The sequence below is a fragment of the Gossypium arboreum genome, chromosome 1 (assembly GCF_025698485.1).
Source record: "Gossypium arboreum isolate Shixiya-1 chromosome 1, ASM2569848v2, whole genome shotgun sequence".
In the NCBI taxonomy this organism is placed as follows: Eukaryota; Viridiplantae; Streptophyta; class Magnoliopsida; order Malvales; family Malvaceae; genus Gossypium; species Gossypium arboreum.
Window position 1 is genome coordinate 76,366,710 of NC_069070.1, and position 23,285 is coordinate 76,389,994.

Sequence of the window (23,285 nt, forward strand, 5' to 3'; positions counted from 1 at the left end):
TTTGTATTGACATTGATTCGATTAATAATGATTTTTCGGTGCACTCTTTTTCCACTTTAGAATGGTTTTAACAAGACATCGTTTTTATAAAAAAATATTTAATTTAAAATTTTAAAAATATTAAGATTTTTAATATTATTAAATATACATATTAAATAATTATTAATATAATTATTATTTTATTATTTTATTAAAACTATTTAAAATTACAATTTTATTTTAATAATAAAATATAACATTAATAATAATTTTAAAATTTAAATAGTATTCTTAATATTTTATCAAGAATATTTTAATAATAAATATATAGAATTATAATTTTACAGTTATTTAGTAATAATTTTTATAATATAGAATATAAATATTTTAGTAGTATAAATACGGATATTTATCTAAATCCTATTTAACTTTATTTATCCTTCCGGGTCCAATGTTATGTGCTGCTATCCGCTTTTATATATGATCTCAAATTTCAATTTTAATTAGGCATTAATTATATAAAACAATATAGTTATTATAAGATAAATTTTAGTAAAATTTATTATATTTAAAAAAAGGGTTTTTGGAAAGCTGCAGTGAAACAAACATAGTGTAAGAGAAGTGGTAACTCATTCAAGCAGACAAGTGGAACAACAGAGCATGTTTGTGTAAGATATTCTTTGTAACTGTTTAGTTTTGAAATGGCAATATCTACATCCGGTAGAAGACATGAGTTCTAGGATTAGAAAGAGTGAGAAAGAGGGGAATTATGGCAAAGAATGGATGCCTTTTTCTTTTTTCTTTTTTCTTTTTCCAACGTATGAAAAATATCTAATTCTTTGAGATATTCCTTTTGATAATTTATTGCGAGTTTTTACCATTAAACGACAGCTCTTCACGTCGTACCACATTTCGACCTTAATTTCCACGGTCGTGGCGTATTACGCACCCGTCTACCTTAATCAGTTCTCACCTCGCATAGCGCAACCAAAGCGAAAAAAAGTAATAACGAAAAACAAAAAACTGCAGCAAGGGTTTTCCTCTGGTTCTCTTCTCTCTTTCGACTTTCACTGATCATCCATGGCTCATACCTCTGCTTCCGATTCCCGCCGCCTCCTCACCGTCAACCCTTCCCATCCGATCTCCAAAGGTAGTTTACCTCACCGATTTCCTTTCCCCTTCTACCATTAAGTGATTAACATCTTCTTACATTCTTCTTCTCTAAAACCCTACCTCTTACCATTTCTTCTTTTACTCATTTCTTTCTGATATTTAAATGCATTATTGTAGATTCAGTGGTTTTACGAGATTGCTTTGTGCGTGTTTTTTTTCTTAATATTTTTTAGTTTGTTGCTTCGAAGCTAGGGTTTTTGTTTTATCATCTGGAAGGTTTTTCTTTTCTCTCCTTTTTTTCTCTGGTGCCATTTTTTTGCGGTTAAGCACGGCACACTTTAGTTTCCGACTTACCGTTCTTGATATATATATATATATATATATTTCAATTTGAAAAGTACGATGTGATAAGGCGTAGTGAAGTAGTTCAATTTATTTTTTCTTTTTCAGATTAGTTCAACTCAAAACTAGTATTAGACTTTCTTTTATTGCGCTTTTTTTTTTTCAGTCTTGATTTAAATGCTATGATTTATGTGATTAATTATATAAAAAAATTGCATAGTTGTTTATTCCATTTATAAATGGCACCTTAGCTTTGTACTTACAATTGATCGTGCAATTTGTCTTGTTAGCTGCTTCATTAATGCATTTTATTGAGAAATTCCTTTGGCTTTTTATTAGTTTGAAATGCTGCTTGTGAAAGTAGGCTTCCTAAATTATGCCTTTCTAGACTTAACGCATTTTTTTTTCATTGTTTCGTGCTTCTGTTTTTCATATTCAATGATGAATCAACGTGGCAGTTTCAAGAGGCAAGTTCAGTAATTTACCAGAAAATGTGTGTATTCAATAAAATTCTGGGCTTGAGGCATTTCTAATGACTTGTTGCGTACTGTCTTTGAATGGGACTAAGCATTTTGATTTCAAATACTTGCTTTGAATAGCTGCCATGTTTCTAATTGATGCTTCTGATTATTTTATGTAGATGTTCAAGGATCTGACAATCCTATTCCTCTTTCACCACAATGGCTTCTTTCAAAGCCAGGGGAGAATAAGCCCGGAATAGGAACTATGGTATGTTATTATTGTTGTTGTGTACTGATTCTTGGTGTCCTTGTTCATTTATAGACGGGTTTAATGTTGTGTGAAGGCTTTCTCCATCCTTCTATCAACATACAGTTCTCATCTCAATAATTAGTTAATGTTCTGTTTAATATTCTTACTCTCTCAAACTCCCCCCTTAATTTTAAATCATCCATGCAGGAAAATCATTCTGTGCCATATCCTTCTCATGGAGGTCGCTCTGAAGTCATGAAGCCGTCTGGAAATGGCGAGGGGATGCATGATACCCCAAAGAAGGATGTCTTTAGACCATCCTTACTTGATATGGAAACTGGCCGCCGAGACCGCTGGCGTGATGAAGAACGAGATACCCATTCATCTCTGCTCAAAGATCACTGGAGGGATGGAGATAAAGAGCTCAGTGACACCCGCAGGGTTGATCGATTGGTAGATAACTTGCCTTCAAGACAATTTGGAGAAGCACGCCGTGCACCGACTGAGCGGTGGACTGATTCAGGTAACAGGGACTCAAATTATGATCAAAAGCGTGAGAGCAAATGGAACACACGCTGGGGACCTGATGATAAAAACAATGAAAGGTCACGAGATAAGTGGGCAGACTCTGGTAGAGATGGTGATATGCCTCTTGACAAAGGGTTGCCTCATCTTTCCAGTCATGGGAAGGATGTGAGAGAGGGGGATCACTATCGCCCATGGAGATCCACCTCTTCTCAGAGTCGAGGAAGGGGAGAGCCTCCCCATCACCAAGCGCTAACTCCAAGCAAGCAGGTTCCCACATTTTCTTATGGCCGGGGACGTGGAGAAAGTCACCCTTCAACATTTTCTGCTGGCCGTGGAAGGGGAAGTTCTGGTGGAAATTCAGGGGCTAGTATACCTTCTCATCATCAAACTCTGGGAACCATATCTGACAAGGGTGAAATTGACCATGGAGAGCCATCCCCTTTACAGTATAGTAGGAAAAAAATGCTTGACTTATATATGAGGACCGACTTGAGAATTTACCAAAAACTCATAGAAGAGCTTCTATCAGTGCCTTCACTTACACAAAATGAACCATTGGAACCTCTAGCTCTTTGTGCTCCTAATTCTGATGAAATGGTAATTATTTTATTTTTAATGTATTAGGATGGTAAACCTTGATCTAGAGTCCTCAGTTGATTTCATTGCTTCTTTGATAGCTTGTTCTAAAGGGAATAGACAGAGGGGACATAACAAGTAGTGGTTCTCCTCAGATGCCTAAAGATGGGCCTGCCAGCCGGAACTCTACAGAGTATACTCATCCAAGAAGAAACAAGATTGGTATTCAGCAAGTGCACCTTATATTCTACTGTCAATTTGTTTATATTTTGAAATTTGAAGTAGTGTCTAATTTCTGCTGGAACATGTTTATGCAGGCAGTAGAGAAGATATACCACCTGCTGTTGATGATTGTAAAGAAGAAAGTTCTGACATTCCAAACAGCAATTATTCACAGCTTGAAAAGCATAAGGGATACCCAGATACTAAGTTCAAATATGAAGGTATAATTACATAAACCAATTAATCCTGTATTTGGTAACACCTCTGGCAACCATCTTGCAATTACTTAATTGGATGTGAGAAGTATTCTGAATTGAAGCTTTTGAACCATATGGGAAATTATATCGGGGCTACTTTTAAAAAATTAATGCAACAGCCGACATGGTTTGGAATAAAAAGAAGACTCAGGTAGCCAACTGGAATCAATTTGTCTGTGGGGGTTAAGGGCTAGTTGAGTTTTGATGAGGAATGCAATAATCACATTGTGGATTACAATTTTGTGTTCAATGGATTGGTTATTTATTTTCCGTGATTGGGACTTTGTTCGTACTAAAGTTCAGCATTTCTGTTGTTTGAAATCCAATGCACTAAACTGTATTCTATAGATTTGATATATTACTCTCCTTTGTCAACTTGCACTTATTTGATTATGAGAATTGATCTTCTATTCATTTATGTTCTTGCAGACAATAGGGTTCTTTTCAAAAGGGATGAAGAGGTGCCCATAAGTAGGGAATCGAGCATACAAGTGCCCAACTCTGTTAATCCTGGCACCATGTGGCGAACCTCTTCATTTGGGGAACGATCACCTACAGTCACACATGACTGGAAGGAGATTCCAAATGATGCCAGGTCAAGAACCCCTGACATGAGCTGGTCACAATCACAGAAAGATATGATTAACCAACGAGAAAGTAATGTGATGAATTCATCCTATGCTAGAGATGAAGCAAATTGGCAATCTAGTGAGGATCCTATCCTTACGAGGCAGCCATCTGGAATTTTGGTGAGGGAACCTGAACCTAGGAAGCTGACTGCTCCGGAGGACCTTATTCTTCACTATAAAGATCCTCAAGGTGAAATTCAAGGCCCCTTTTCAGGGATTGATATTATAAGCTGGTTTGAGGCAGGGTATTTTGGGTTAGATTTGGAAGTTCGGCTAGCTAGTGCACCCAGGGACTCACCATTTTCCTTACTTGGTGATGTAATGCCCCACTTGCGAGCTAAAGCACGTCCACCACCTGGATTTGGTGTGCCAAAACAGGGTGAACTCTCTGATTTGTCAAGCAGACCAAATTACAGTAGCCCTGGAAAAGTTCATGCTGGTGCAAGTGAGATCAATATGATCAGAAATGAGCCAAGGCAAGCAACAGAAGCTGAAAATAGATTTTTGGAGTCACTCATGTCTGGTGGCATGAGCAATCCATCCCAAGGTTGGGACTTTACATAGAGACACTATCGCATATTTATTTATTTATAATATATAATTTTTGTTTGCTGAACTCTGAAGGTATAGTTCTAGGGTTCTAAACCGAAAGAATCTCCTCCACAGTTTAATAAAATTTTCTTTTATTATTTTCTAACAGCCTGCCTGATTTCTTGGATGGTTTTGCTTTCAGGCCTGCAAGGATATGTTCCAAACAATCCTAGTAGCATTCCGCCATCTGGAATAGAAAATGGGAGTGACCTCTATCTGTTGGGCCGGAGAATGACACTGGAACGGCAAATGTCTTTGCCAAAACCCTACCCTAATTGGCAGGGGAGAGATGGTGCATCTTTAGTTCCAAAGCCGGATATCATCTCTGAGTCACCCACACGCCATGCAAAACTCCTCCCTTCATTGACTGACAACACTCCTCAGCTGCCTCCACAAGCTGCTGATTTAATGTCCATCCTCCAAGGATTACCTGACAGGTCTGCTCCTGGAGTAAACAACAGTGTCAGTGGTTGGGCAAATTTTCCTGCACACGGTGCATTAGATACTCATCAAGAGAAGATCGAGATACATCATGCTCAAAATTTTCCTAACCAAGTGTCGTTTGGGATCCAGCAACAAAGGCTGCAAGCACCAACCCCACCTTCCTTGACAAGTTTGCTTGGTCAAACTGTGGATAAGCCATCTGGAATTTTACAACCTGAGAAGTTTATCTCCACTTCATCTCAAGACCCCCAACTGCTAAATATGTTGCAACAGCAGTATTTAATGCAGCAGCTACAACCCCAGACACCAGTACCAACTCCACAGATGCTGCTACTTGAAAAGATGATGTTGCTTAAGCAGCAACAGAAACTGGAGGAACAGCAACAGTTGTTGCGGCAACAACAATTGCTTTCACAGGTTTTGCAAGAACAATCGCAGCAGCATTTAAGTGAACCCTCTTTTGGACACTCACAGACTACCACAATACCAACAGGTAATTCATCCGTGGATCCGGCTCAACCTCAGTCATCACCACAGGATATTCTTCAGATTGGTTCGCAGATCCCGGGCAACCAAGATGAGCATGCCTATAATATGAACCTGTCTCAGCAAGTTTCCAGGGGTACCAGTTATGCTGTTAGTTCTGGGTCCCCACCTGTGCTTCTACCACAAGAGATGCTCAGTAGTGTCAATTGTCAGAAGAGCTGGGGTACTAATGCACCAGAACTGGTAAATGGCATGCAACAGTCTTTACTGGTGAAAACAAATGTTGTTGAAAGCTCGCCCTCATTGGAAGTGAAATTATCTTCTCAGGAGGCTTCTCCTGTGCAAGAGCCCCTCCTAACTTCAGACAGCCATGCACTTACTGTGGAGCAGCCGCTGGAACGTGCTAAGAAGATTGATGAAATTGTGCCAGTTGTACACCCCATGAATGATGCAAACCGTGGAACCTTGGAGGGCCATGAAATTACTTCTGCTAGAACCTCTAAAACCGATACACCTATTAATGAGTGTGTTCAACCTACTGGTGCTATCGATGAACTGCAAGTTGGAAGAGAAAAAAGCAATGATCAGCCTTCTGTGGTGAGAGAAGTTAAGAATGTTGAAGCTCCTGAGGTAAGAAAAGCTTCAGAAAAGAAGTCTAGAAAGCAAAAATCTAGTAAATCACAAGCTTCAGACCCTGCAAAGGGACTTTCAAAGGCTTCCTCTTTGGTGCAATCAAAACCATCTGAAACTGTAGAGTCAGTTGTTGGTGACTCAAACACTGCTGGACATAAGATTGATGGGATGTCTCAAGGAAAGAAGGAAGAGAACAAATCCAGAAATGCTCCCATGGATTCTGACTATGCTAAAAGCTTTTCAGCTGCTAACGTTGGTGTTGTGGATGATGAAACCAAAGAACCTAAGGGTGAGATTCAACCTTCTAGTTCTTCCCCAATGCAGAACCCAACTGTACAGCCTGCTGTACGTGCTTGGAAACCTGCTCCTGGTTTCAAGGCAAAGTCATTATTGGAAATCCAACAGGAAGAACAGAGGAAGGCTCAAACTGAAATCGCAGTATCAGAGGTTACTTCTTCTGTCAACTCTCTAAGTGTGTCAACTCCATGGACTGGGGTTGTCTCTAGTTTAGAACCCAGAGTTTCTAGAGAATGTCAAAGAGATGCAGATATTTCTGAGTCAGCTATTGTGAAACCTGAAAGTTTAAATTCATTGAGTAAAAAAAATTCATCACTTGATCTGTTGCCAGAAGAAGTTTTGGCAAAATCAAGGGAAAGAGATGCCGATGTTCCTGGCACTACTACATCTGCCCATGTTACCACTACAATTGTGGAACCCACTGATAATGACAATTTTATTGAGGCTAAAGAAACTAAAAAGAGTCGGAAAAAGTCTGCCAAAGCAAAGGGCGTGGGAGCAAAAGTTTCAGGTATTCCAAATATTGCTGATGCTGTTCTTGTTAGTGCAAGTACTGTTGAGAAAGGCAAAAGTTCTCGTCCAGCACAGGCTGAGAAGGAATTATTGCCTTCAATTCCATCAGGTCCTTCTTTGGGAGATTTTGTACCTTGGAAAGAGGAACAAGTAAACCCTTCCCCTGCTCCAGCTTGGTCTGCTGATTCTAAGAAACTCCCTAAACCTACATCGTTGCGGGACATCCAAAAGGAGCAGAAGAGGAATTCCTCTGTCCAGCCAACAAATCCAATAATGACTCCTCATAAATCCCAATCAAGTCAGTCAACCCCTGCTGGTGTTTCATCATGGTCCATCACTTCATCTTCACCTTCAAAGACTGCATCTCCACTCCAGATAAATTCTCATGCATCTCAGTCAAAATATAAAGGAGATGATGACCTTTTCTGGGGTCCAATTGATCAGTCCAAGCAAGAAACGAAACAGTATGTCCTCTTCCCCTAGCACCCCTGCCTTTCTTAAGAAGAAAAAATAATAATGCATACATACATACATACACACACTGACATTCATTTCTCTTTTTTACTCTTGTGAAGTATTTTTCTGACTTGCTAGGGTGAGTTGGAAAGGTTGGGTCTCTGGTTATTTTAGCTGCATTCTAGCCTGCAAAGATAACATACTTAAGCTTCCTTTGCAACTCCTTGTTATCCAGAGCAGCTAAGTAATGTGGTTAGAGGGTGGCTTTCTTCTACTTGAAATTAAAATGAGATACCGATTTCAACTTAACAATAAATATCCAAACTTTTGAGGTTCATTTTGCTATTTTTAATCCTATCTAAAATTATATTAAGTTATACCTCCATGTAAACTGATAGCATTAGAAAAGTTTATCCTTGCTGACTTGATGTTTAATGAGATTCAAATGTAATCACTATATGGGTATGTGAAAGTTATATTTTGTTGTAAACAGAGGTGATTTCCCACTTCTTGCAAATGCGGGCAGCCGGGGAACAAAAAGCACTCCTGCTAAAGGAACTGCAAGTGGGGCATTAAGTCGGCAAAAGTCAAGTGGCAGAGCTATTGACCGCTCTTTGTCATCCTCTCCTTCCTCTGCTCAGTCCTCCCTTAAAGGCAAAAGTGATATGTTGACAAAGCATTCTGGTAAGTCATTCTAGGATGAGTAATCAGTCTTTGTATGTTTGTTTTTTGTTTGACTGCCTCTTAAAAATTAGACGTCACAATGAATTTAACTATCATGCAGAGGCCATGGATTTCAGAGATTGGTGTGAGGGTGAATGTGTTAGGCTTATTGGGACAAAAGGTAAGGTATTGTGCTCCGCACTTCCAAAATTATCGCATTTTAGGTGGAGATGATGTTTGTATGTTTTATTCTTTTGGAAAAGTACAGATCACGTAAATTTTGATTTTGGCTTCTCTTTTCAAGCCTTAGATGATATCCTTTCAATTATTGCTTGTTCCAACTTTCTGAAGCTGTCGTGGTAGTATTGCTAGATGCAAAGCAGGTTGAATATTCATTGAATGTTGGCATTTTAACCTTGTGTCGCTTTTTTTTTTTTAACTCTTTTGCCAGATACAAGTTTCTTGGAATTTTGTTTGAAGCAATCTAGAGCCGAGGCTGAGATACTTCTGGTAGAGAACCTTGGATCATTTGATCCAAATCACGAGTTCATTGAGAAATTTCTCAACTACAAGGAATTGCTACCAGCTGATGTGCTTGAGATTGCTTTTCAAAATAGATATGACAGAAAGTTCATGGATATGGGCACTGGAAATGTGAACTCAGGCAGTACAAGTGTTGATAACTTAGACCAAGATGTTGGAGATGGGTCTTCTAAGGGAGGAGGCAAGAAGAAAGGGAAGAAAGGGAAGAAGGTGAGTCCGGCTGTTTTGGGATTCAATGTCGTCAGCAACCGGATTATGATGGGTGAGATTCAGACAGTAGAAGATTGATAAATCTTGACTTCTCTTTGAGATATCATAACATAGATTATTGAGACGTCGGGCTAGTTGTAAATACATTTGGCTTTACTCTTTGTAAATGTCCAGCTAGGGTTTCATTTTTTTTTTTTTAACAATCTTTTAACCATCTTAGGGTGCAGGAGTAATTGAAAACTGCTCAAGCGTTTTTGTTGGAGCGGTGAAAGTCGTTTATTTTTGGAGAGGTTTATTTATAAAAGAGCAACTTTGATCACAAAAAGTGTTGATAGATTGATGCCTATTGGTAGTACGTTTCCATAGATTAGGTCATGCTCTCGCTTTTTTTTTTTTTTTTTCCGTTACTAGATCACATCACCTAAGCAAAATAGAAGGTTAATGCAATTTTTGAACTCTGGCAATTAGATACATTTGGTGTTTGTATATATTTTTCAGGTAAGTAGGTCTTATATTATCTGATTTTGGATTCTATGTGATTACTTGAAAAATAAAAATAAAAATAAAATATATATTTTAAAAGTTTTAGGTGATAATATGACACTACTAAAATATTATGTAGTATAGGTATTAAAGCGGATTTATTTGTCAAAGTAAAAACAAAATAATGGTAATTTAGGCTCTTAGTCGCTGTTTTATGTCTCAACAATTGGTTGTTGAACTGGTCTAAGTTACTAATTTTTAATTAGATTGGTCTCGTTTCAATTAAATAAAAATTTTAAAATTCATAAAAAATTAAAATTATATTACCGATTTTTTACATTTAGTTCCATAGATTTATACTATTTTGTGGGTCAATTAATTCTTTCCCTTGTTTCGGATCAATATACTGTTCGATTCCTCATCCAATTGATTCGGCTCGATTTCAATAACCTTAGTATGACTATCATACTTTTACATCTATTAGCTTTCTTTTAAAAAATATATATTGTTAAACTACAATTCAAAGCCTTTTTTAGTGCAATTTTGACAATGAAATAAGTTGACATAAAATTCATGGGCTTTCGAGAGGATTAAAGAATAAGATTGAAAGAAAATCAAAGGAGAGAATTGTAATATAAATTTTATTGATGAATTTTAGTGAGTTTATAAACTACGCTAACTTGATTTCTTCTAACAAATTGGTGATTGTTAACATTTATACTACACTTATGACTCATTTAATATATGTTTGATTCACTTTCACCAACATTCACCCTACTTTCTTCTTTTCTTTCAAATCTTTATTTTTTGTTCCTTTTTCCCCTTCTATTTCTACCATTCATCATCATATTTTCTTCCTTCATTCTCCTTTCAAGCCATTATGCTACTATCTTTTTCATAGGTGTATACCGACAACATTTTGAAGATATGATATGTGGAAGCTAGGCTGTTAGGCTATTAGCTTTATACCGTTAACTAAGCTCGTTAGAACAAGATGGAAGCTAGATTGATAGTTTATTGTGTATTCTAAACTATTGTTAATTTAATTAAAATATCAAAAATTTCATAACATTGTTATTATACTTTTGAAAATTGAAATTATTTGATCGTGTTAATTCATGATTTAGTCAACATTTTTAATTATTATAAACTAGAATACTTAAACTAATAAATAATTAATAATATTTTAGTAAATAATAACACAATATCTAACAATTCATAACAAAATAGTAAATTATGATAGATAAGACGATAGTTATATGTTTAATCATTAGAATATTAAAATTTGAATAAGTTTTTATACTACAAATTTCATTATTATTTTAGGTTTTAAATTATATTAATTTTGTAATTTAACTCACAAACATTAGATCATTAAATTGCATATTTCTTAGATTGCCTACCATTTTAGAATAAAATTATTAGTTTAATTATTTTAATGATTTAAAATTAATAGAAATATATATATGTATGTATATATATATAAGAACAAATATTAATGGCAAATTTCATAATTAAAAATATTAATTATCATAAAGTAAAAATTATCTTAGTAGCAAACAATTTATTAATTACGATTGATAATATAAAAATAAATTATATATATAACTAAATAATCGCTAAGTTTGATTTAATGTTGAATTTAAGTATCAAAGATTAAAATTTGTTATCACCTTAACATTAATTGATGAGATTTTAATCAATTTTTTATGAAAAATAAGTAAAATTAAATTTATTATGATTTCATGTGTATCACATTATATAAAACTATTCTTATATATGTACACCCATTCTTCTTCAACTTAATTTCTTTGTATTTTAACTTCTACCCAAAAAAAGGAGAGAGAAAAATCCAACTTAATCATTGCTCTCTCTTAAGATCAGGTGGAGGCAGGAAAGTTTCATCAGACAAGCCACAAATATTGAAATCAACCTCATGAATCCTCCATGTTTCTTCAATCTTCCTCTTGTGATTATGGGACTTGCCATATCTGTAAAGAGTCGTCATGGTATTCCCACTATGGGCTACTTTAATGCCATCGATTTGCTTGTAGTCTTGAACCACTGATTCCACAGTGGTCTCCCAAAATACTCGGTCTTTCCTGTTTGGTGGTTTCATCATCACCAGCTTTCTGTCCTCGAATTTCATAAGAAGCCCACTTCTTTGGCTGAAATATCCCCAGATGGTGTGATGGATTATCTCCGTCTGAGCCGAGCTTTGTTCTTTGAGGACGCTTGAAGCAGTTTCAAGCCTGAGTATGAAACAATCTTCATTGTTAATCGTCCTCTCTCCTACACAAACAGCTTCTTTGAATAAACTAGCCGTGCTCCTTGGGTCCAATCCCTGAGGAAATCATGCACCGCCAGATGGTACAATTTGAGCACTTCTTTAAAGGTTAGGCACTTATTTGACCATGTGAGCCATCTCTAAAAGATTGAACATTAATTTGAGCATTTACCCTAAAATTAAATACCTGGAAGAATCTTCGTAGGGGTCTTGGAGGGCCTCTATTTGCATGTCCAGGTTGAGAAGTGGATTGATTCCAAGCAACCTTACCATCACTCCCTGCACTAACCTTAAAACCCGCCACAACAAGTTCCAAATACCACAAATCCGGGTTCTTTTGCCACAAGACGAAATCCCCAACCTCACAATTCCTCCTTAGTTGCACGCTATCATAACCTGCTTGCATCTCTGAACCCTTCATTTTCACTCGTCCCATTGCACACATGCTTGTCGCTGAACCCAACGCCAAATGCCCTCCACTCGCCGCTACAAACTGCTGCACTATATATTTTGCACTCGAAGATTCCTACAAATTATATTGAACATCCTCGTTAATAGTATTGGTGTTCATACCTTGGAATATTTGAAGAAGAGCTTTGTGTTTTCTACTTACAAACGGACAATGTCTGAGGGGAGATGAAAGTGTATAATTCAACAAATGGACTTGAAAAGGGATGAGAGGAGCCCCAACAATCTTAAGCAAAGCTAAGAACTCGGTATCTGATTTAGCTTGGAGATGGGGTGTTGATGATAAATTATCATTCATTAAAGCTCGCATGTTTAGCCATGGTAATAAAGCCGCATCGGTGCCCAATTGGGTATACATTTCTTCGAGAATAGGCACTTCCAGGACGGTTTCTAGGCCGTCTTGGATATGGAGATTAGGGATAGGGCATGTCTTCCTTATCATAATTTTTTTGATTGGAGTTAATGGAAAATAAAATGAACCACAACTCCCCAAGGCTCCAACACACAGCAGCAGAAAGAAATGGAGAGAAAGAAGCCTTGGAAAGAGAGGCTTCTCGAAGCCTCTGAAATTGTGGAAACTAATTGAAGTTTGAAAAACAGAATAGAATAGAATAATTATGAGATTTGGGTTTGAATTTGATAAAGATATTTGAGGGCAGAGGTGCCCCTTGCGCGTAGCCATCGTTCGTGCTTGCACCATTTTTAACGGTGCGTAATTTTGCTTTAATTTTGGGAGTAGCCTGATCACCAAACAGCACTCCATATGTTTAGGTATAATCCTATTAAACCGTTAAACAGATTTAAGTTTATTTATCTAGAAAATTGATTCAAGTAAATATATTGATCAACGCAACTAAACCATTCAAGTTGAATGGTAAAACCATCATGGTTTCTGTTATATTGGATTTGGAGGCTTTTACCTTAATTTTATCTGGATTTAAATCTTATTGGACTTGGATTTATTCTTATTACCAATGTCAACATTTTTGTAATATTAATTCATGATTTTACTCTTACTTTTTTATTTTTGTACTAATTTTTTCCCAATTGAGTTCCTAAAGTATCATTCCTCTATATATTTTGATCTAATTTTTTAACACCGTTAAAAAATAGGCAGCCACTAAAAACATGCTATGTGGCATTCTTAATTTATATATATATATATATATATATATATATATATATATATATAATATCATAAATTTCTATAGGTGAGTACTTAGTAATTTGGCAATGTATTTTCTTTTATTCCACAAGTAGCCTAAAAAATGGACATATGTATCTTTTTTTAAAATTTACTATACTCATGCTTGTAGAGTCTAAAACTTCACCGATAGTATGCCAAATGTTTTTCCTATTTATATATCAATTTTAAAAATAAATATATAAAAATTTTACAAAATATATAATAATAAAAATATAAAAATAAAAATTCATTAATTTTATAAAATAATTAAATGTTTTTGACCCAAAAATCTAACAAAATTTTTTTCATGAACATGTTCTTCATGTGAGAAAAGAGAATAATTAGGTACTCTTATATTTTTTTATTAAGGAAGGTAAAATTATTACATAACAATCAATTTAGAAAAAGATAAACTAGTAACATCCTCATGTAGCACATTCAAAGCAAAATCAGGATGTTGGGACCAAATGTAAAAGTCAATAATCATTCCTTCTATAGCCTTTGTTAATCAATCAATCAATAAAAATAAAGATTGATGCCAAAAAAAGGGTCAAAAATACAATTAGGGCCATTTTGATAAAACATGCAAACATTAGTGACCAAATTTGTCATTAAGCCTTAAAGTTTCAAACCAAAACCCAAACTAAAGCAAGAAAATTTCTAAATCCCAAACTAATCCCAAAAAATTTCCAGATTCCAACATCAATGGCCATCGCTTGCCACCATGCTCCACCGTCAATCATCACTCACTAGTAGTCATTTAAGTCCAAATTTCATTATTCTCTTGTTTTTTACATCTCTTTCCATTTTCAGCATTTATTTTTTTAAAATAACACTAAATTTTTGTATATCTACAAATAAATCTCGAAACTTCAACACCAAATTAGATATTTTTCATAGATGAATTCTCTTCAAATTTCAATATATTCTTCTTCTTTTTATATGCTTCTCTTTCACCGTTTAAATCAACCAAAAATAGCCCCAAAAATCCATTCTTGCTTTGGCTGAAATTTTGAGTAATGATCTTTTATGCTTTTTTATTTGTATAGCGTTAATAGTTATAATATGAATATGGTAATACAGAGGAATATTTTAATTATGGTTGTTTGTATTGAAAAGAAAAATGGAGGAGAGAGAAGAAGAGAGAATGTGAGAAAATGAATTAAAAATAAAATTTTATTAATTTTATTTAACTTTAATAAATATATTTTAAGTAAATACAATTTAAGTAATATTTTTATGAAAATATATAAGGAACTATGTGACATTCTTTAATTGGTTGTATTTTTGTAGTTAATTTTTTGGATTAAAACTATAATAAAAGATAATTTAGATTCTAATAAATGGGAAAATAGATATACTTTGAAGTTCGAATTAAATTTTTTATTATAATATTCAAATTTATATTATTAACACTTATAACCTTTGGAAAATCTCAAATAAAAAGAGTGATACAGAACATCCATCTGATTTTGTAATATTTTAGTTAAAATATATCATAATTTATACTTTTCAAAATTTTAGAATTCAGTCAATGTACTTTTAAATTTTCAAAATTCAAGTTCAACTTTGATACTACTAAATATTTTTACTAAATTTATTTGTTGACATTTTGAAATAATAATAAAAAAATACTCTATTCATAGTCATGTAATTAAAAATCGACGTTGTAATAAACTAGAATTTAACAAAAAAATTAACAATATTAATAATTAGACTAGAATTTTGAAATTTAAAAAGGAAGAGACTAAATTTTAAAAATAAAAATAGAGAAATTAAATTTTAATTTTTAAAGATACGAAAACTTATGAAATATTGTATTTAAGGACTTCGGCATGAGTACCAAATATTAGGCAATCTCAGATAGGTCGGCTCCAACTTTGCATGTACCACATTCCCATTAATATAAATTGATAAGGGTGGTTTATATTTCATTCATATTTCTTAAATAAGGGTTTCTTTTGTCCATTTTAATTATTTTAAAATAAAAAATATTAAATTTTAATTTAATTTAACTTAAAAGTTATAAAAATAATATTTGAATCATTTTCGGTGCTTCCATCATATTATTAATCGGCAAAATAAAAAAACCTTTTAGTAGATAGTTAAAATTAATTATAATTTTTCTATGTGTATCAGACTTAAAGAGATAAAAAGTTAAGAAAAACCCCAGTTTCAATCAATGAAAGTATGTTGGTCAAACCTCAAAACCAAACCCCTCAATGAAATTTGACGTAGTTGTGGAGATAGTTGAGTTTAAACAATTTTGTTTTAAAGTGGAGTGTTTCAAACAAACTCATCAACAATCTACTTATAAAATCTTTCTCCACAGTTAATCTTCCATATCATTTTAATATTCTCAGACAACAATACTTTTTGATTAAAATAATTTACAAATTTCTTAAAATCTATAATATTGTAATTTGAGTTTAAATCAATGTAGTAAAATCATATCTTCAAATCGATTATTCTAACAAATTTGGAATAAATAATCGTCTTCCTTCAAGATTTTAGAGAATCCTATATAAAAAGGTTTTAGGGTAGTTAATGAGATATGAAGATGTCTTTAATTAAATGGAATGATGGTTAAAACTCTTATCAAACACTCATTTGGTACAGATTTGAACCGTATTACCCCATCCCCTACTTTTAAATCTTATAATCAACAATCTTAATTGTGAAGCTTATATATATTTAGGGTGAAGCTTATATATAAAAGTTGGCTATACAACTTTTTTAGACAATTGATTATACAACTTTTAGTAAAAATAAGTGCAAATGATAACAATCAACAATGATATTAATGTTGTGAATGGCTTTGATTATATCTTTATCTTTGTCTTGCTAAGCATTTCTAGGCCATTCCAGTGGCCAATGTAACTTTCTAAATTCAACCATAACGACTGGGTTGAGTTTGGGGTGTTATAAAAGACGTGATGGTGTAGAGACCAATTTACCTAGAAAGGTGAAAAGCTAGAAAGAGATAAGAAGAAAGGTTGAGGAATGACAAGGGAGAAGAAGTATTCTCAAGTTGCTAGAGAGGCCAAAATATCCCTTCTTCTTTGTTTGGGGGGTATTTTTGGTGGAAGTCCTCTTGTTTGCTTATGCGGTGTGGCAGGTCGTTGTAGTAGAGTTGCCATCAGAGGGTACATGCAGGACGTGCAAGACATGCACTGTGGTTCCCATTCTGTTATGCCGTACGAGGCTGTTACGCTTAGGTGGATTTACTGGTCCTTAAAGGCATGTTCACAGTTGAGGAGTTTCCACATAAAAAAAGCAAGTGCCTTATGTGTAAGGCCCCAAACTCGATCCGAACCTAGGGTGTTACTACTCAAGTACATGAGAAATTCAATTTTATTCATACAAATTACATTCAATTACAACTGTTTCATTACGACTTTTCTATGAAATATCTAAATGTAAATCGGGTGAAGATTTAATTAATATATACAGAGAATTTATTTACAACTATGATTGATTTGGTATCCTGGTATATCATAATTATTCTATGTAAAAGACTCATGCAAAACAACTCAAACTCAAAAACACCAACAATTTGCTCTGTATGCATAATAGCCCGCCTTGCCACTCCTTAGCGTAGCCCTGGCGTTGTCCCTCCATTGCAGACCTTAGGAGTTCACCTGAAACATAACACGCAAAAATAAGTTCAACGAAACTTAGTGAGGCAACCGTCATTTACTTAAGTCATATTTGCATGTCACATCTAATATTTCAAGAACCTTCTTGTTGCTCTTATTCTTCAACGAGCCTTTAACAAGATTCACCCCCATTTTTGCTTCTTCACTCACATTGTTACCATACATTACTCTGATTTCATTTATTTCTTTTTAGTGCCTTGAGACCTTACCTACATTCTCCGTTCACCAAGCTATAACTTTCTCAAATTCAGGAAGAGACTCATACACAAGTGATCAATACTTCTTTTCGACCATGTCATGTTTATGTTCATTTTCAGAATAAATTCTTATTACCTCGCCATATCTCTTGGAATTTTCATCTCTACACAAATCCCATATTGATTACCTTACCATAATACCCGTAGATACGTTTTGTACTCACCATTCTCACTGTTTGCATTTATGAGTAAATATTCGACGGGCAGAATCTGTAAACAAATAAAAAAGTTCTCACATAAATATTGAACCCTTACTCTGATTTCATTTATTTCTTTTTAGTGCCTTGAGACCTTACCTATATTCTCCGTTCACCAAGCTATAACTTTCTCAAACTCAGGAAGAGACTCATACACAAGTGATCAATACTTCTTTTCGAGCATGTCATGTTTATGTTCATTTTCAGAATAAATTCTCATTACCTCGCTATATCTCTTGGAATTTTCATCTCTACACAAATCCCATATTGAATACCTTACCATAATACCCATAGATACGTTTTGTACTTACCATTCTCACTGTTTGCATTTATGAGTAATATGGAATACGCCTTTCATTTAGTACAGAATCCACCACAAAGAACGTCCTTCATGGTTTATTCTTGGGAGCCTTTCCAGAACATGCCACAGGTGTAACCCTCTGTGTGCCGCGAAAACTTTCTCTATGGGATTTTCCAAAGAAGATGTTCCTCTGAACTCTGCTATAAGGGTATTTCTTTTATTCTTTGCCACGAGGGCTTTAAGTCCAGAATTCATATTTCATATTGTTCCCTTCCTTATTTGTCAAGAATTTCGTTCCTTCCAAATATGTCATAGAAATCATTTCTTTCTTTCAAAGTCCGCTACAGAGGCGTTTCTTTCAAAAGATTGCCACAAAGGTCATCCCTTAGAGTGCACCACAAAGGTGTCCTTTACTAGATTTGCCACGAAGGCTTTCATCTCTTAGTTTGCCATAAAGGTTTCCATTTCGCCACAAAGGCTTTCGTTTTCTAGCGTGGTTATGGTAGGGATTCGCCTAAACTCAAATTACGTGAGGTTTTGCCCTCATCGTCTTGGGTCACACAAAAAGCCCTATTAGGTAATAACCTTCCTTTAGTTCATTCCATACGATGCCATAACCCACCAGCTATAGTCTTACACTGTATGATTCTTCCATATGGTGCCATGGACTTTTCCTTTCAAAGAATCGTGTTTAAAGTCCTGACGGACTCATTTGGACGACTCTATGGAGATAGACACAAACTCATCATTATTTAAAGAAGAATATGGGTTCTAGATTTATGAGTTTTTTTGAACTATTTAATTATTGTTTTATTCTATTTTGGGCAATAATTAGTATTGGGCAAATTATATTTTAGTCATTTAAAGTGTTATGCAACTTTTATGTCATGGTAAATTGTGCTTTGTGGCGTCCAATGATTGGTCTACGTGGCGAAAAGAAATTATGCCAAATTTCTGTTAGAGTTTTTAACAGAAGTGATCAAAATGAACGAACTATATAACATGAGTGTCTAAATTGAAAATTTTTTATTTTGAGTGTTTAAAATAAAATATTTTATAATTGAGCGAAGAAAAAAGATAAAGAATCACTTTTGTACGGGAGAGCGCCAAAAGGCCCAAAACTAACGATTTTAAGCGGATCAAATTTGGTTTACATGGACCAAACGAAACCCCCAAAAAATAAAAGCATTTGCCGCCTTAATCTATTTTACCGCCAATTTTCAAAATTTCACCAATTACTTTAGAATAGATCTGCGGATCCCTAATATTCTTCTGCATTTCTATATCAATCAAAAACAAAATCCAATACATCCTATTCTCCGCTACCGTTCCAGACATGGACAGCGACGAGGATTTAGAGCTAGTTTCCCCTTCCGACCACACATCATCTTCTATTCAAGACAGAAAGTTTAAACGATTGAAGAAGCTGAAAACGGTTTCCGAGAATCCATCCCATTTTGAAGCCCTTGATTTGGATTCATCGGACGCCCAAGTTGTTGAGGAGCCGAAATTGGGATCTGGGATTGGGTCTGACTCCGCGTTCCATGATTTTGACGAGGGAAATGAATTGAGTTTTGGATTTGATGAGTTGGGTGTTGATGGAAATGGGTCGGGTTCAGTAGCTAAACGGGTGCTGGATTTTGATTCAATGACCCAGGAAGTTGATGGGACCGGTGAAGATCAGAACAAAGAGATGGGAATTAGGGATGTGGAACAGGAGTCAGACAAGAAACGGCCTAGTTCTGATGAAATGAGGAGTAAAGAAACGAAAAAGAAAAAGAGAGCGAAAGGAGTCGGCGATGGGGATATGCCCATGTTACCTGAAAGAAGAACAGCGAAGGTAAAAATAAATATTCTCTTATTTTTTACACTACAAATCACAATATTTAAATTGTTTGTTTCTGATAGTTCTTTGTCCGATTTTCCGTGGTTTGTTATTAATATTTTTACAGGAAAGAAGAGAACATATTGTCCAGCTTCGTGCTGAATCTCAGAGACTGCTCCGAGGTATCTTGGAGAATAATGATTTATTTAAACTTAGGTTTGTAACTTGAATGAGTAACAACTTTAACTCTTGAATTATATGCGACTTTGGTTAGAAACTAGAGATGCGGCATTTAAACCAGCACCGATTGTTCAAAAGCCCATATCATCAGTTTTGGAGAAGATTCGGCGAAGGAAGCTTGAGGTTTCAAAAAAGTGAGTACTTAACTTTTTAGTTTGCCTCTATGTTGATTTGGTACTTTTGAAGTTGTTATAAATTTTTACATGCTTTGCCAATTTATAGATGGATAAGTTGTTAAATTTTCCAGGACGTATTTTGCTATTGATGATCATGATGGTAATTCAAGCAAGGATTTGGAGGAGACTGGATCTGAAAATGTTGGCGAGCACGAGAGAGGCAATGATAGGGCGGTTATGGAAGTTGAAAGTGAGGAAACAATTTTAAAGCATGGGATTTCGGATACCTCGTGTTCTGATGAAATAAAGAATGCTGAGAATGTCTCAAGTCATGAAAATTTTTCACCACAGATTGTGAGTAATTCATATGATATTATAACAGTGAATTTTATTATTGCATGTTTGAAAGTTTTATGGATTTTATGATTTTAAGGTTGCAAACAAATTTCGGGAAGGTAGTATATTTCATTTACATGTGATTATCAATCTGGTAAAGTCAGATCAGATGAGTTCTTGCATCATGTTCAGGTAAACTTGTATCTGTTCTGATGGTATCATTTCTTACATTACAGGCCGCTAGTGAGGAACCCAAACCTGCGTTTCGAGCTCCTGTAAATGATACCCAGGTTTCTTTTCACCCTCGCATTTTATTGGTTGAAGAAGTAATACTTAAGGAATCTAATTGCTTGACTCTGTATATTCTAGGATTTATTTTCTGATTCCCAAACAAGTGACTCCAAAGATGAGACTCCTGATAGCCCTTTAGAAGAAGTTTTGGCACCGTCCGTTCTTGCTATGAACTTAAAGCTTGACTCTGCTCCTCTTGATGATATGTGAGTCTTAGAACTTTCTATTATTTCTTTTGTGAAGGATGTCATTTGTTTGGAGTGGGCTTATAAGCATCGTTATAGTACTTGCGAGAACTCAATCTACTGGGGTTTAGCAATGGAACATGCCTAGTGTTTTCTTTAAAGAAAAGTTAGTTTTAGGGTTATCTTGGGAACTAGTTTGGAATTGTAATGAATTTGCAATATGTGAAGGCAACTTATTTTGATTATTTTCATTATACCTAGTAAAAATTAAATCAATCATTGCCCTTCACAGGTTCTGTTTGATCTAATATGTACGTTTATCACCTTGTTTCTTGTAGTTTCTCTGACGAAGAGGACAATGACAAGGAGAACATTGATCCTCATCCACATGAATCTGTTGATTTGTCTCCAACTAATGCTGACCCTGTTAAAGCATTTGTTGATGAAGAAGCTGAAGAAGAAGATGACAGTGACAATGACTTACTTCGCTTCCAAGATGATGACAATGAAGAGGATGAAGATTCTGAAGATTTAGAAGAACTCAGGGATATGATAGCAACTGGATTTGAAGAAAAGCAAAGTGATATTGATAGGCGAATGGAACTCCATCAGAAATTGCTTGACCAACAGGATGCTGCTAAAACAGCACAGTTATTGCGGAAATGGGGTCCGAAGCAGAGAGAAACTGACCAGCATGATGATGAAGGATTTGTGGAAGATGATGAAGAGGATGGAGACGATGAAGAGGATTTCTTTGAAAATGAAGATTCACGTCCAGTAAACTTGCGCTTGCATATAAAAAAGATAAAGGAAATGATACCACAAATGTTCACTGATAAGAACGACATTTATATATCATCTGATGACGAGGAAGTAGAAAAAAAGCTTGTTGAAAAGAGCTTGTATGAGAAAGCCGTAAGTTACCATCAATTTTAGATTTGAGCATGCGTAACCTTTTTGGTCCTTAAGTATGCATCTTTATTTCTTCATTGCTTTGATTATGAGATAGGAACTGAATTAAGTGATATGGAACAGAATCAGCAAGCTGAGCTCTTGCCACCAACAAAGGATGCAAGGTCCACAGAACTCTTTGGTTATATTAAGAAGGTCAACAATATGCCTGAAACCAGAAGAAAGGCCAAAACATCATGTAAGATTCTTTTCTACAAATTTTTCTCAATGAAGAAATTTGCTTTTCAGCATTTCCTGATGGTCATTACCGTTGCTCTTGATTTTGGCAGCCTTTTCTAATATGCTATTCATTGGGAAAAAAGGGAATGAGCCCTCAAAGGTAAGCTATTTTGCCATCTTTTGATTTGAATAAGGTGGCATTGGAGGCAACTAAGTTTTATTGTCCTTGGTAAACTTTGCAGTCATCTTTTATAGGTCGGGGATCAAATTGTTCTATTCCATCATCTACCAAGCATGGACCAGGCGTCTTACGTTCATTTATATTTGAACGTGAAGACAACAATAGCAGCACAACCTCGATAGCAGAAAGTCCTTCCGCTGTGGTAGGCTTGCTTTGGAATTGGCAATTGTTTATAATAGTAGCTAAATTCAGCTGCCATTTCATTTCCAGAAATTAGATTGCTAGAAGTATCTTTGTTTAATTGCCTTCCATTTACGAAATCTGAATGCAGATCCAAAAGGAGAACAGACCAAAGAAAAATGCTCCATCAGCCAAGTTTAGTAATTCACAGATCAGATCAAGTTCACAACCAAGAAAAGATGAGATGGAAACAAGTTCTGGAGCTCAATTATTGGAAATATTAAGGCGTTCCTCCTCACTGCAAACAAGTGAGTGCACTGGTAAGAGATGTACTGTAGGCCAAACTGAATCCATATTTGCTGCATTCAAGCTGGAAAAGAAATCAATAGGAACCAAAAGGCCGAATATACCTGTAAAGACTCTTTAGATCATTTAGCACCCAACATTTGATATCTCAAATGCCAAACCCTAGTTCTATGAAGTAAAACGTATTTGCATTTCTTTCTCTAAATTCTGCCCTGTAGATAAAATGTTGGTGGTCCGGGTTCCTTATTCTGATGTCAAATAAAAGGTTGTTTTATTTCAGAAAATGGGAACCGAATTCCCTTTTGGTAGTGATAGATGTTACGATTACAACACAGATAAACAAAGCTTGAGTTAAGTTGACTGTAATATGCAACAACTTCGAGGATAAGAACACATATGGCAAATCACAACTTAGGCACCTGTCTTAGTAAACAAATTAAAGGAAAAGGAAAAGAAAGCTAAT

The 23,285-nt window shown here is 35.0% G+C and overlaps 3 protein-coding genes across 4 annotated transcripts; 2 read left to right on the forward strand and 1 right to left on the reverse strand.

Moving 5' to 3' along the window:
- Window positions 1-718: 718 nt before the first annotated feature.
- LOC108483084 (protein ESSENTIAL FOR POTEXVIRUS ACCUMULATION 1-like) lies at window positions 719-9,518 on the forward strand. 2 transcript variants are annotated; one of them, XM_053029077.1, is made up of 10 exons: window positions 719-1,129; window positions 2,075-2,163; window positions 2,353-3,270; window positions 3,351-3,471; window positions 3,567-3,692; window positions 4,158-4,904; window positions 5,091-7,785; window positions 8,271-8,461; window positions 8,562-8,626; window positions 8,892-9,518. In XM_053029077.1, the coding sequence occupies exons 1-10, from the start codon at window positions 1,060-1,062 to the stop codon at window positions 8,916-8,918; spliced, it is 5,049 nt and encodes a 1,682-aa protein (XP_052885037.1). In that variant the 5' UTR covers window positions 719-1,059; the 3' UTR covers window positions 8,919-9,518. The 2 variants fall into 2 exon arrangements, with proteins under 2 accessions (XP_052885037.1, XP_017641777.1); XM_017786288.2 differs by having other exon boundaries at window positions 731-1,129; window positions 8,562-8,621.
- Window positions 9,519-11,379: 1,861 nt separating this feature from the next.
- On the reverse strand, window positions 11,380-13,220 carry LOC108482625 (uncharacterized). The gene is made up of 3 exons (XM_017785750.2): window positions 12,577-13,220; window positions 12,151-12,489; window positions 11,380-12,020 (listed from the first exon to the last, which is right to left on the reverse strand). The coding sequence occupies exons 1-3, from the start codon at window positions 13,192-13,194 to the stop codon at window positions 11,538-11,540; spliced, it is 1,440 nt and encodes a 479-aa protein (XP_017641239.2). The 5' UTR covers window positions 13,195-13,220; the 3' UTR covers window positions 11,380-11,537.
- Window positions 13,221-19,205: 5,985 nt separating this feature from the next.
- On the forward strand, window positions 19,206-23,106 carry LOC108480721 (uncharacterized). The gene is made up of 11 exons (XM_017783803.2): window positions 19,206-19,871; window positions 19,984-20,038; window positions 20,131-20,230; window positions 20,344-20,566; window positions 20,785-20,838; window positions 20,918-21,045; window positions 21,363-21,939; window positions 22,060-22,174; window positions 22,266-22,315; window positions 22,398-22,538; window positions 22,668-23,106. Exons 1-11 carry the CDS (start codon window positions 19,368-19,370, stop codon window positions 22,941-22,943), a joined length of 2,223 nt encoding a protein of 740 aa, XP_017639292.1. The 5' UTR covers window positions 19,206-19,367; the 3' UTR covers window positions 22,944-23,106.
- The last annotated feature ends 179 nt before the right edge of the window (window positions 23,107-23,285 follow it).

Coding starts and splice junctions, on each gene's coding strand:
- LOC108480721 (XM_017783803.2), top strand. CDS start 19,368: ATGGACAGCGACGAGGATTTAGAGCTAGTTTCCCCTTCCGACCACACA. Junction 20,039..20,130: donor ATCTCAGAGACTGCTCCGAG/GTATCTTGGAGA, acceptor GACTTTGGTTAG/AAACTAGAGATGCGGCATTT. Junction 21,046..21,362: donor TCTGCTCCTCTTGATGATAT/GTGAGTCTTAGA, acceptor TGTTTCTTGTAG/TTTCTCTGACGAAGAGGACA.
- LOC108483084 (XM_017786288.2), top strand. CDS start 1,060: ATGGCTCATACCTCTGCTTCCGATTCCCGCCGCCTCCTCACCGTCAAC. Junction 3,271..3,350: donor CTCCTAATTCTGATGAAATG/GTAATTATTTTA, acceptor CTTCTTTGATAG/CTTGTTCTAAAGGGAATAGA. Junction 8,462..8,561: donor TATGTTGACAAAGCATTCTG/GTAAGTCATTCT, acceptor ACTATCATGCAG/AGGCCATGGATTTCAGAGAT.
- LOC108482625 (XM_017785750.2), bottom strand. CDS start 13,194: ATGGAGTGCTGTTTGGTGATCAGGCTACTCCCAAAATTAAAGCAAAAT. Junction 12,490..12,576: donor CCCTCAGACATTGTCCGTTT/GTAAGTAGAAAA, acceptor TATAATTTGTAG/GAATCTTCGAGTGCAAAATA. Junction 12,021..12,150: donor CCCTACGAAGATTCTTCCAG/GTATTTAATTTT, acceptor TGATTTCCTCAG/GGATTGGACCCAAGGAGCAC.